Genomic DNA, 13,940 nt, shown 5'->3' on the forward strand with positions numbered 1-13,940 from the left:
CGACCACTCATGAACAGTTTTAGAAATAATGAGTATATATCACATCTATATACATATTTATATGCGCGTGTATATATACCAGATCTATGTCAAATCAGTGGTGCTATAAATACTTGAACATGGCTACAAAAAACTCAGTTGGAGCAATTTGTGTTCATATTCATTTGATTTGAATAAATAAAAGTGGTTTGGGATTTGAAAACCAGTTAAAACAATTTGAGTTGTGGCAAACAAATCAAATTATTTAAAGAAATGATTTCATGAAGGTGAAAGTTGGTCTAGCTACCGAGCTCCATTATTGTAAAATTACTGCTGAGGGCAGGGTGGATAATGTGCCTATTACGATGGGTGAGGCCAGCACTTGTTTTAAATACTACAATCTGTCAATGATATTGTCAGGCTGTAAACACGTGGCTGAAAAATCTCATTGCAAAATAAAGAAAAATGGAAGACGATAACCATGGGCTTAACTGTTTGCTGCGCTCAACTTTGTTATTATATAATAAATCGTTTGGCAATTTTAATTTATACTCATGATTTAATTATAACATAATAACTAATAATATATCGTATATACTCGTCATGCAGTATTAAGAAACGAACTGGTGATGACCTAGCTCATCTTAAACATATGCTTGCTTTCTAGCAAGTTTTGTACACAATGACTTGTAGAATATTTTCTACTTTTTAATTACTGATTTAGAATTTTGAAGTGACAGGTATTGTTTGACATGCACTGGTGATTTGGCTGGAGGCAAATCATTGACTAATTTGGTTTGCAGTGAAAAATTATTGAGTATGGCTCTGTATAATACACATGTATTGTCTTCTTGCCTAGGCGAAGTGAACATACATGTATGCGGGGTGTTGCCTTACTCTGGGTTTTTTACCATAATCCTAATAGTTTGCGCACTCACTGTAATATTGTAGCTCAGACCTGCTACTAGTGCACATTGATGACTGTTAGTGAACTACAAATGTCCATTATCAGAAGAGTGTGGCAATATTGATTTGTAGGGGACAAAAGCTGTTTTCCTATTTCACCACTATGCTATAGTGGTAATTAATTGGTTTTGTACTAGCATTTGAAGGAAGGCAAATGATCTGATGTATCGCTATTCATTGTTCAACAGATAGTTGTGTGTACTTGGTGTTATAGCAATTCTACAGGCTTTGCATGATTATTGTTTGAGGTGGTACATTAGATGTATCAGTATGTTATGGACTGGTGCGCAAGACCAAAGAAAAGATAGCTCACAACACTATCCAAACACCGCAGACTTCAGAGATTCTGCCGCAAGAAGCCGTTGTTCCTGTAACTCCAGGGACTGTACGAAAAGTTCTTGTTGAGATCGAGCAGAAGTGAGTATAAATTCTAGTGGAAATGAGTAAAACGCATGACATCCTCCAAGCTACTCATCTTTAGACAGTATGCACTTAGAGTCGCTGATTATCACTGAGTATCCGATGGTTGCAGGTCTGAGCTGGATGGCGTTTTGTGCAGGTCAGCTAGCCTGAGGCTCCATAAAAGGGTTTGTGATGACACAGATTCGATTCAAAGATCTGCCAGCTTAAGATTGAAGCGAGTTTTACAAGAACCCACACAAACCTCTAGGCCAGCTACACATCCAGCAGGTGTTTGTTGAATTTGTATTTCTTTTCACATCAGTAAAGTAGCTGATCTTCCATATAGCTTACAAAGGTTATTTATCTCAGGTGGAGGTTGGCATACGGGGGTGCCTGATACCCCGACAGGTGGTCAAAAAGAGGAGCAAGACCCTGTTGAGAGAGTGAGATTTTCCATAGGTGACTGCAACCTGGATAGTAATTTAGAGGTTTATCTTAAAGGTTTGTTTCTATATTGTACATACCATATACAGGTAGTCCACGGTTAACACGGTACTCAGTTAACAATGACAAACTTTAAAATTGCTCCGATGTTTGTTTAACACGAATCATTTGTAATCACGAGGGTGCAGTGGCAACTCAGTTGTGGGCGTAACTGAATGCCATCACATATGTACAAGAAATTTGCTAAGGCAATGCATCCACCGTCTTCCCATCCCTCGCTTAGTATCATCCAGGTTAGTCATGCTTTCTGGAGTTATACCTGTATGTAGTGTTCATTCTCAAGTTCAATACTCTACATGTATATCCTCCCTCAAACGTCGAAGAAAAGATAAAATACTACTCAAGAATCAATAACGATATAATATATATAAATCTTTGCTATACTAAGAGCTGTGCCGTCTGTCCAAACCCACACTAACAGGTTTGGATAAAACGCATCACGCGCTAATCAAACTGATATTTAGCATAGCAGCCAGGCGCATTACCAACTGCGCCACTCGACCATCCGGCTGCATGGCAAAATAATTGTGCGTATACTTATTACATGTGATGATCACTCATGACGCACTGGAATGGACTGCCAGCGTACTAGCATAAAATACTGCAAGTAATAATAGTACATTGTCGTACAAATCTACTAGGCCCATTCACTACCGATATTTTAGTCTAGCAGTTTTTTAAATCTTGAAATATATGATTAAAGTATTTAATAAGATTAATAAAAAATACCAAAACAGGAAATATGGCATTATTTTATGAAGGCTAAAAAAGTAAAAGATATTGTATTGCCGAATCATGAAGAAATGGCTTAACCTATTCAACAGAGAAATCGTTTATTGACGGGCTTGTAAAACGAATAACCTTTGTTAAATGTCAACTATTTGTATGTAAAATATATGTAAGCCAACAATATTAGTCAAGTGCTTATGTTAACTTGTGTTTTAATTAATATTCTCTATACCAAATATGGTATATTAACAATACTCCTAAAATTGTTAACAGATATAGCAAGCACTGGATTAGACAAGTCCACGTTAGACGATACCAGTTTAGACGAGTCGGCAATTGGGCCAATGGTGACTTCTCCTGTTCCTAAGTCTAGCCAATCACTCAAGGGAGAGTTGCATCAACAGACTTCTCATCCCACTGATCACATACTTAGGGTGTCTAGCAAACCATGTTTTCTGCGAGCTGATGATGACTCGCGCACTCCCAGCCCCATGCCTGTCAAGGCTCTAGTTGGTGCATTTGAGGACATTGGTGTAGCCAGACGACATCTTACACGACCTTTGACTATACATGTAGATAGCTTTGCTTCTGATCCATTCGCCCACCCTGTTGTTTCTCCCAAAGCATCTACTCTAACAAGAAGTCAATCGCTGCAAATATTCACTGCTCCGGCAGAGATCAAGAGTTCCAAAAAGTCAGACAAACTATATAATCTAAAGACAAGTAACCCAGTAAACCCTCCACATCTCCGACCTTACTGGAGGATTAAAATGGACAGTGCCAAAAAGTTGATCCATTCCTTCAGCAGCACCACTGTAAACTCTAAAGATTCCTCCTGAGGCTCCCTGATCAAGCTGGACATTTAATTTGTGCAACAATATTATCGGACTCAACTCATCGCTGGTGCGCCACACATCTTGTACTGTAAATATATCGTTCTTTACAACCGCTGCATATCGCTGTGTTTCCAAGAGACAACATGACTGATAGCTATTAAATTTTTTTTCATGTAGTATATATCAATTAGGCGGAATTTATTTCTAATGAGTTTTTGTTAGAATTTTAGCTATTTATAAGGGTTTATGTAAAGTATATATGTATATGTATATCTATATTACTGTATTGAATGAATAACAAAGATTTTTTTAAAGACTTTCGTATCTATTTGTGAAATAAAACATTGTACTAACAATACAATCTTCAAGATCGAGTTAAATTTCGAGATCATTTCCTCCGTTTCTCTGAGCGAGTGCCTTTTTCTTGGGTCGGCCTCTGCAAAAACACCAAGTAAATGAAGTTGAAGAATTCCATAAATATATGCAGATTTAATTTGGATGTTTTAACGAAGCCTAATCAAACTGCCTTCTGCATATATTGAACTAAAAAATAATGAGATGGTCTTTGAACCAGCCTTTTTAGCACGAAAATTTAAATATAAAAATTAAGTAAATATAGTTCTACATCTAAATTTCTAACATACAATGTTCAAAGCAGCTAGTTTCACAGCTACTATGAAAATCAACAATTCAATACATGAAAATAATATACCATAAAACCTCTATTTGAACGCCATGGCGCTCTATTGTTCAACCCTTCTTCTATAGTGGCGGTCAATTGGAGGTGGCATTCAAATAGAGGCTGGCATTGTGTTTTTTAAATAGCTTGTCAGAATTTAGTAGAGATAAATTTAACCCATTTATGGGTGAAACGACATTAACCCTGTTTGATGCAATAAATCTGCTAATTGTCAAGTATCTCTAAATAAATATACATTGGGAAGCCGAGAAATATTTCTACCAGTTGATATCTATTACTTACAATTAACCTGCGATGATATTATTGTTTGTGGTCATGTGCCGTGCTTTGCAAATTGTTGGAGCTTTCTATGTTTTTCTTTCATTCTAAATTCGAAGGTATATTTTCATTTTATAACTATATTTAACGATGTTGCATAAAAGCACATTGCACCCATTGATGTTTGTAAGCCAATCCGTTGTTAGCCGTGTTAAGATAACCGTAAGGATGCTATCAAATAATATGCTATAAATCTGCAAAGTTATTAGTTATATAATAATAATCTATCAAATGCTACAAATTTATAGATATTCAAGAACAAGTGACATAAACGAACCATACTTATAGTACACGCACAAACAAAAAGGAACATTTTGAAAAAAAAATATTTGCATCGCTTGCTCAGCCAGTTGCGTTCTGATTGTTGCTTTCAATGGAACGAACATCTTCTGGCTGTTCAATACCTTCCACAATCTTTCCTGACCTCAACTCTTTTTCTGCACTTCTGAACTAGTCGACATTATTAGTACCATTTTGAGGAAACTTCTACTGACCACTTGCTATTATGGGCTAGTAAAGATCAAAAGAATGTCAAAGTGGCGGTCAAATGGGGGTGGCACTCAAATAAAGGTGGCATTCAATTAAAGGTTTTATGGTATACAGAAAGCAAACTAGTTCGAACTCCACCTAGCTACAGTACCTAGCTACAGCCCTTCCTCAGAACCAACCGTAACTTTAAATCAACCGACCCCTACTGCTATTTGCATATATCTCAAGTAAAGTAACAATACAACCTCATTATTCATCACCTTTTATTGAAGCAGTTTTTGCTCCCTCTATAATGCATTTGTTTTATTGCTATGTGGAGTTATCTGCAATATTTAATATGGTTTGTTAGGCAGTAGAGCCATTAAAATAATAAAAATGTATTTTTTGTTAATATTTTATATAACGCATGGTGGTTTTAACATACAGTGGTGTGCAAAATAAACAAGACCTCTGTTCCTTTACCAGTACTCACTGCAGAAGAGCTTCGAAAAAATTTTGCCAGCATACCCAGGTGTCAAGCTGTTTTCAAGGACAAAGGCTGGCCAATTAAAGATTAACCAAGGGTTTACTTTCATATTAGCTCAATGGCCCTTTCAGAGCCACCTAATGCTGTTCAGAGAATTGTTCAAGCTATATGACTTGAAATAAGGAAACCCAAATGTATGTGCTGTGGTCTATCTGAACAGATTGTTATCTTCAACCATTAAAAAATTTAAATGTTCAGAATTTATTCGGCCTACATAACCATTACAAAACAACTTTATAGCTGTTTGGTTTACATATTTGAACGCAAGGCTTGGGACTAATTTAACATATAATTTATGGATATTGACAAAATTCACACTGAGTAACAATGTTGTAAAAGAGAATCTTCATTTTCCAACAAGAGGTTCAGTTTATTTTGCACACCACCATACAAAGCAGGTCCAGCGATAAGTCAAATTCCTAAGCACAGGTTGAAGTATACCAACAATGATCAGACTGTGTGACATATTGTGGCCTGCAGGACTATGATAAAGACCCGATTGTTATTATTTTAGGCAACCTACTGACTTACCACTATGGCTATTACGGTTCTTTGCTTGTTCTCTGAATTGACATATTGTTTCTTGGCCTGTTCCACAGTCTTGTATATACGTGATTTCTCTTCAAGATCATCAATATCTATGATCCCCGTGTCATAATTAGATTCTGTAATACCAAACAATGGAACAATCTGTCAGCTTCATTTTACATTCTGGTACCAAGGAAAAGTCTGAATAGTTCAATGCCCATAGACTTGATCCTAGTACTGCTACATTGAGGTCAGAATGCGTATATGCACCTGCAATCAGCAGTCGCATTGAGCTGACAGTACATTCATGTACGTATATGCACCTGCAATCAGCAGTCACATTGAGCGTACTAACATAAATTAAACAACACTCACTCTATCTGGTGCCATACCCAATACGACTCAAATACCCAAATTCAAAAAAGCTTACGAGAAAAATGTGTGTCTTTCCTCGGTGTTTTTGGTATATCTGTTGTTTGCGCTTTGTCTTTGGAGACATGTTCTTCACTGACCTCTACCTCTTCACTTACATCTTCCATTTTTTTATCGAACAAATCCTTGTTTTCAACAAGATCTTTCGTGATTTCCTCTAGCTCTACAAGATATGCTTAGCTTTTGGTTTTACGCTAAGTTTATCAGAAGTAGTAAGTTTTACAGTTTTCGTTTTGGAGTTATATCACTCTGTCATGAGCTATTGTCAAATGACAAGATTGTGAGGAAAATGCTGTAATAATCACCTTCCAGGCCGTCGAGTTGGCTCTCGAGTACACTAGACATGACCCCCTTTAACTTCTCAACATCCTCACTATCAATAGTTCCCTCCTCATCAACTCCTAGCTCCGACTTAGCCTCAGCTATGATGTCATCAAACTGAGAACTGACATACTTTTTTATAGTCTCCTTGTACGTGCTGACCGCGTCTTTGCCAGTGTTTTCTCTCATTGTTTCTTGTAGCAGCTCCAACACTGCAAAAGAATCACACAATTCAATTGTTTCCTCCTTTGTTGATAGGTTACACCAGAGCGGACCTTTTTGTTGGACCGAACAGGTGTTCATAGAATCAGTGTTTACATATATTTATATACATACAGCCACATTTTTAATACAAAATAAAGGTAAAAAGATATTTCACCCCAATTTTAGCCAAAAGGCTGATTAGGTAACTAAATATAACAACATAACAACAAACTGTAACAACCTGCTGTAACCAACTTGCTAAACAAGTTACAGCTATACTAATAGCCTGACTGGGCAAGCAATCACTATTTTGTTAATAATATAGTCAATCCTCAACTTATAATCACCACAGCATATCATTTTTAACATAGAATAGAAAAATTAAGCAAATATTTGTCTCAGTGCACACAGTCATTTCCATCATACAATAACTGACCTCAAAAAATTTAGTTTTGTAAATAAGGACATATGTATGCCTTAGTATGCCAGTAGTACTAGTGATAGTAGTGGGAGTAATAGTAGTAGTAATGATGGTAAAAAAGTGAGAAGGCAGTGCTTTCTTTAAATCAAAACCAATTATAAAAATACATGAGCAAACATCTTTAAATCATTTCTTTAAAAAACATCTGAGGCCATCTAGTAGCAATTGTAGGTAAGATAGTACATCTAGTAGCCATTGTAGGCAAGATAGTGAGAGCAATCCGAAAAGCCTGAAACTTGTGCAAATGGAGACACGATGATTGAAAATAAAATAAAAAAGTATTAAGAATGAAAATAAAAAATATAAATAAGTTACATCAATTTCAAGTTCCGTATCCAATGGCTACCTCTACCTACGCACCAGCCATTTCCTGTATAGCCGAGGATCACCACAATTTACCTCTTTTTATTGTAAAGGCGACTTGACAATAAAATCTCCCTCTATATTTTTAATTTATTAGTTTTTTCATATAGTTTAGTTTTCGCATTTAGTTGTTTATATAGAAGGTTTTTGAGCTGTAGAATGAACTTAAAAGATACGATGCAGTTTTATAAAACTGTTTGCTCCCAATATACAATGACTTTGACACACAATGCGAATATTTTGACAGAAATTGTTATTTTATAGTTAAACTTTAGTTGTCATAAGTCGCTAGAGCTATCTTTTCTAAAACTCACATGTCTGCTTCTGTTCTTCCAACTTGGCAACAAAGTCATCCTCTCCACCCACGAAATGAACTTGTGTTTCATCTATATCGTGCCCAAAACTCTTTAGTAATGAGTCAAATGGGTCCATTTCTACTTCATCAACTGCACTCCATACAAGATAGAAATTTTTTTTTAATAAATGACATTTATGAAATTAAAAGTACAAAAGTACAACTATCAAAATCATCATTTGATGATAGTAGATCCGAAATCTACCTTGTTTTGTTCCTGTGTCTTCATCCACAGTTTCATCTTGAAGCCTCTTAAGATAGTCATTGTATGCGTCTTGAGAAACAATAGGTTGGCATTCGATAGGGAATGTAGCACTCTGAGAGAGTGATTGCAGGTAAGGATGGTGACAAATTTTGGAGGTGTACACAAATATTATGTACGAACATGGCTTCAGCTCCACTACAGCCCCTATTCGATCAACTTCACCTTCGACACATGAAAACTACAATAAGCAGATACGTTACTACAGTAGCTACCAAAATTAATTCATAGCCTTAGAGATGTAGTTGTACCAATCTTTCCTATGTTTTAATAGAGTCAGCATATAATATCAACAAGCTCAATGTTTGTTAGATCTCAACGGCTATTTCTTACCCTAACTTCAGCTTTTCTTGGCTGGTTAGTTAAATCACATATGGTGCCATTGACATAGCTCTGTGTGTGGTACCTGTTGACAGTCGATTTCTTGAGTTTTTCCTACGCAACAATAACAACACAAAGGGAGAAAGTTTGACGACAACCATCTTTATAAACGAGTTTGTGAGAGTGAACTTCTTACTATTGAACATTCACCAGTCAAACAGTGACTTTTGTATGACCAAGGCAAGCTAAAACGCTATTTTAAACATCTGTGAAGTCACTGCAGTACTTTGTGAAGTTGAGAATGCTGATCGCCTGCTCAATTAAAATCTAGTCTTGAAAAAAGTAGACATCTAGTAATAAGAATATGAAATCCAGAGCTGACTTAAGCTATACTAATACTTGTATGTGTAGATTGATGGATAGCAAATATAATAAATACATTGTATGTAATTCAGGTAAAGGAAAGAACCAGTAACATTATATTTCGCAGACTATCCTTACCAAGTCTTCTGGCAGCCAAGTTTTATCAGACTCATATTTGCCCAATGTGATGATCTCACCCGATACTTGTCCTTCATGTAAATGAAACTGAGTTATCTGCTCTCCATAACAAAATTTATAGGTCCACCAATCCTTTGTCTGTAAAATGATCAGAAGACAAGCTGTATACAAAATCCAACCAAAAGTTTTATTAGGTTAGTAAGAGCAACACCAAACTTTACCCTACCAATCAACAGCTGCAAACGCATTAGAACACTGCCGTAAAATGAACTCAATTTTAAAACAACCATTTTAACTAATGCAAGCAAAAATGTAAAAATTACAAATGTTTATACAAACTTTGGTGATACAGTTTTCTCTCATAGGCTCTAGAATCTCTGTAATATTTAATTCGGCTATTCTGTCATCAGATACAAAAGATTGGCTGGTCGCTGTCTTTCGATAATGACATAAATATCTTTGTCCGAATTTGGATGAAACCTGAACAGTCTCACGATCAATTGCAAGATCCTGTAAAGAAATATACAAAATATTGCAGCCACAATTAAAAAGTTTTATAAGTCTGTTGCTTGCCTATGCATCTCATCAAGATGTGATCAAAATTGGATCTATTATTGGTGAGCAAACTGACCCAAGTTCACGATTGCCTCAAGTTTAGTTATATCATCACATCGGCCTAACGTCGACACAATTTTTTCAGTTTATTCAAATACAACTAACTACGAAAAATAAAATAAAGATGGAACTCACCTCAGTTTGTATTACGGAAATGGGAGTCTCTAATATCTTTAAACTGTAAAAGGACGACTGTAATTCTTCCAAGTCAAGATATCCAGATGAAGCAGCCGAAATAACTACCGTGAAACTAAGGAAAAATTTCGAAATTATATAAACCATCTCATGTTATTAATAATAATATATAAGCAATATAATCTAGATATGTAACGATTATGTGGATGGTAGAAACTACTGGTGTTATCGATAACGCAAAAACAAACAGAACCCCAGTCAGTCAGACGGTCAAACCAGTCAGATAATGTCGCGTGTCCATCTGTTGACCAGCTTGGCCAGGAGGGGCGGGTAACAGATAGCCATAAAATCTAAAGATATAAACATACGTGCATGTACAAGCGTGTCGATCAATGGTAAATTGAATCAGATATAATAATATATTTTGGAAGACCTAAGCAGCGCGGCTTGTTGGTCTAGGGGTATGATTCTCGCTTTGGGTGCGAGAGGTCCCGGGTTCAAATCCCGGACAAGCCCGAAACTTTTGCTGGCACTATCAATGTTTTTTTGAAGTAATGTAACGTTTAAGTTTTAAAAATGTGAGCTCGTATTATAATTATCAAATAGCTATTATACACGAACGTCACAGCATTATAAAGCAAAAAACCTTGCAACTTCCTGTAATGGAATCTGTTATTTTTGCATAGTTTTTACCATTAGTATCATCCACAAACTTGGATATACAGTTATACACTGTCATGCCCCAATGGTGTATCTAGATCCAACTTTTTACATTTCTCGTTTTCTGATTGAATCTTGTGAATCTTGTAAATCAAATAATATACATGTACATGCATTTAGAATTTTAGCATTTTTGTCTGAAAGAGTTCCATCTATACTTGTTCTCACTTTTTGAAAGCGCTTTAAAAACCTCCTATAGGAATTAATTATCACATAGTAGTGTGAAGGAGGCCAGCCTGGACCAGCTCGGCCTGGGTCAGACATGAAGAAGCGGGCTTTCTAGCAAAGATTCGAATAAAACTAGACAAAAAAGGATCAGAACCCACTTTAGCTTGCTTATGAACTATTAAATGTCTTATTCTATGATCATAAGCGTAACAAATACATGTATAAATATACTCAAAGTGCTCTGAGTTATTCTTGCATGTGAAGCTGGTATAGGTGACAGCACAAATCCTTCATAGTATCGTGCAACATTTTAGTGAGGCAAGTAGGGTCAGCAAGTCGTATAATTTTGTTCAAAAGCTGGAAGCATGACCGTGCAATCACATGAGCTTGAGAGAGAAGCTCAATGCAAAGCTGAAGCTGATGGATCTTTGAAAGGAATGGTACACTTGAGATTGAAAATATTACAGTACTCTCCTCTAATTTACAATGATTGTACTGTAGCTTTCTTTGCAGATTGCTTTTTCCCATGAATAATTTGGCCTTAAGGTTATAAGCAATGTAAACGCTATTAACAAACTCGAGGTAACTTGACATGTTTCTAGCAAAACGTGTCACTAGCTAGTTTAGATGCCAGCAAGTATAGTTAGTAATAGTTACTATCTAGGGAAATTCAAAGCAAATAGCTGCGATGCAGCTTTTCCTGTGTAATTGATAATTTAACATTGACTTAGTCATGAGTTGGAAGCATATTCGATTAACTTCATGCATCATTTTAGTGAGAATTGCAGCTAAAGCACATCTAAAACAAAACCTGGGTCTACAAAACCTGAAGATTTACTTTCTTGATGTGCTAAATAATAGTGCAGGTAACCAGTCTGAAGTGTGCAGGTCTAGATGGGTGATTTGTTTACGAAGTCCTTTAAAACCATGAACATGTACAACACTGATGTACAATGAATGGTATTAAATCAGCTACAAAAGAATTATTTAAACATTTGCAAGTCTTATACAAAAAAAATAAATTTCCTAGACACGCATTACCAGATCAGATCAAATTGTTCTTACTGAGAGCCTCTAAAGGCAAATATACATGAAAACTCAGTTTCAAGAACCTTTTTTATTCAGTGTCTTTTTTTTATATATATTTATTTACATATATACATGTACAAATCTCTCCGGTTAAATAAAAAAAACTAAACATCCGCACACCCGACATCCCCTCAAAGATCCCTAGTTGTTTTTGGCCAAAAGGAGTGAAAATATTACCCTGATTTTATAGATGGTATGTACATTTCCCTATTTTGTCTTGTATCGTGCAGGTTATTGAGAAGAGTAAAATGTTTTGGATAACACCAGAACTCAACACTTTGAAATATAGTTTTATTTGGGCATTTTTTTCTACGTTCTTGTAACGATTTAATGTTAGTGCTTTCCCTTAATTGTGAAAAGCTTACTGGTGATCTTATGCAGTAAACAAATTTCAGACAATTATTTTGGATCTTCTTGATCGTCTTGATATCTTTTTTAAATGTGGGTCCCACACCTGGCAAGCAAATTCAAGGCCTGATCATATCAGAGTCTTGTATGCCACTAATCTTGTCTTATTATCAGCTGTTTTAAGAACTTTATGTAACATTCCTACTAACAGTCTGTTAGCTTTTGATGTAATTTTAACTATGTGTTTCTCCCATTTTAATTTACTACTCAGCTCAACTCCTAAATATGGATTAGATTCAACATTTGTTAACTTCATATTATGTAAATAGTAGTCTTGCTGAGATGTCAGTTCTCCGATGGAAAGAACTGAACACTTTGAAGGATTAAAAGAAAGTTGCCAGATGCGAGACCATTCCTCGAGAGTCATTAAATTTTCGTCTAAAACTGCACTCTCACTCTTTAAATTGTACACAAGGACATCATCTGCATACAGAAGACATTTCGAGGTTATTTTGCCTGGCAAGTCATTCACATAAACAAGAAACATAAGCCGACCCAAAACTGATCCCTGAGGGACCCAAGAGAGAACATCGCAAAAATGTGATTCAACACCCTCCGCTGAAACAAATTGCTTCCTACTAATTAAAATGTTTTAATCCATGATATAAATATAGGGCGAACGCCAAGTTTTTCTAACTTAAATAGCAATTTCCAATGATTTACTGAATCAAAGGCCTTAGAAAAGTTCAGTATCAAAACATCTGTGATATGTTTCTTTTTATTTAAAGCTAAATCATTGAAAGTATGTATCTGTTGTGTCTCACATGATCTGTCTTTACGGAAACCAGGCTGAGAGTCACACAATATTTTGTTTTTATCAAAAAATTGATGTTGGAAGCTATGTGTTCCAGTAACTTGCAAGTAATACAAGTCAATGAGACAGGCCTGTAATTGTTTGGTTGCTTTTTGCCAGTTTTTTTCTATTTGTAAATTTAGGTCTACCCACCAATTTTCTCATTGATATATTTTGTTTTGTAATGCGATCTTACATCTCATAACTGTTTTATTCATTCAAAGCTCTGCACTTTTATTTCAACATTCAGAACAACTGTTTTTTTATATGTAATAACTTGTACTGGCAGCAATATTCTTATACGGTAATGTTTATATATATATGTTTATATACTCAATAACCTAATGTTGGCATTATTTTTTAATTTTGGCCTTAATCTTTACCATTCGCTTTAAATTGCTCATCTTTTGAAATGATCAATTTATCACGCAAAAAACTGATATAATCACGTAAATTAAAAATGCATGCTGTGTTGTGAATATACACAGATAGTAGCAAGATATGGACGCTAGCAACTTGACCCTATAATAGACGTTACATATTTTCAGTTTTCATATCACCATAGGTTATAGCGAACTAACCACAATAATTCCTGGGCATCAGTCCAAAGTCTGCAGATTCTGCTCAAAAAGCCTGAAAGATGTTTTTCTCACAGGATTTTAAACTGCAGTAGTAAATCCATGTGGTGTTTTTCAAGGCAACACACTTCCCAACACTTGTATGCGCCTTCAAACTCTGCTTTAAGTAATACACTTATCTATTTTTACATACCTTCACCTCATCTATAGACAACCT

At 35.6% G+C, this 13,940-nt stretch overlaps 2 protein-coding genes and 1 non-coding gene across 5 annotated transcripts in view; 2 read left to right on the forward strand and 1 right to left on the reverse strand.

Moving 5' to 3' along the window:
* Positions 1–3,535, forward strand: part of LOC137389862 (protein phosphatase Slingshot homolog 3-like) — a 38,801-nt gene extending 35,266 nt beyond the window's left edge. For all 3 annotated transcript variants that reach the window (XM_068076006.1, XM_068076007.1, XM_068076008.1), the window contains 4 exons: positions 1,194–1,362; positions 1,478–1,635; positions 1,717–1,848; positions 2,854–3,535. In XM_068076006.1, the coding sequence (XP_067932107.1) occupies positions 1,194–1,362; positions 1,478–1,635; positions 1,717–1,848; positions 2,854–3,419 (1,025 nt within the window). In that variant the 3' untranslated portion in view covers positions 3,420–3,535. The remainder of the gene's footprint in view (positions 1–1,193; positions 1,363–1,477; positions 1,636–1,716; positions 1,849–2,853) is intronic.
* Positions 3,536–3,674: 139 nt separating this feature from the next.
* Positions 3,675–10,267, reverse strand: LOC137389863 (protein OS-9-like). Its single transcript, XM_068076009.1, has 10 exons — positions 9,968–10,267; positions 9,557–9,727; positions 9,218–9,355; positions 8,729–8,830; positions 8,339–8,576; positions 8,093–8,224; positions 6,715–6,942; positions 6,408–6,572; positions 5,981–6,114; positions 3,675–3,852 (listed from the first exon to the last, which is right to left on the reverse strand). Exons 1-10 carry the CDS (start codon positions 10,112–10,114, stop codon positions 3,805–3,807), a joined length of 1,503 nt encoding a protein of 500 aa, XP_067932110.1. The 5' UTR covers positions 10,115–10,267; the 3' UTR covers positions 3,675–3,804.
* Positions 10,268–10,411: 144 nt separating this feature from the next.
* Positions 10,412–10,483, forward strand: Trnap-ugg (transfer RNA proline (anticodon UGG)). Its single transcript has one exon. It is a non-coding gene; the product is annotated as a tRNA-Pro (tRNA).
* Positions 10,484–13,940: the final 3,457 nt, after the last annotated feature.

Source organism: Watersipora subatra, chromosome 3 (genome assembly GCF_963576615.1).
Source record: "Watersipora subatra chromosome 3, tzWatSuba1.1, whole genome shotgun sequence".
Classification (NCBI taxonomy): Eukaryota; Metazoa; Bryozoa; class Gymnolaemata; order Cheilostomatida; family Watersiporidae; genus Watersipora; species Watersipora subatra.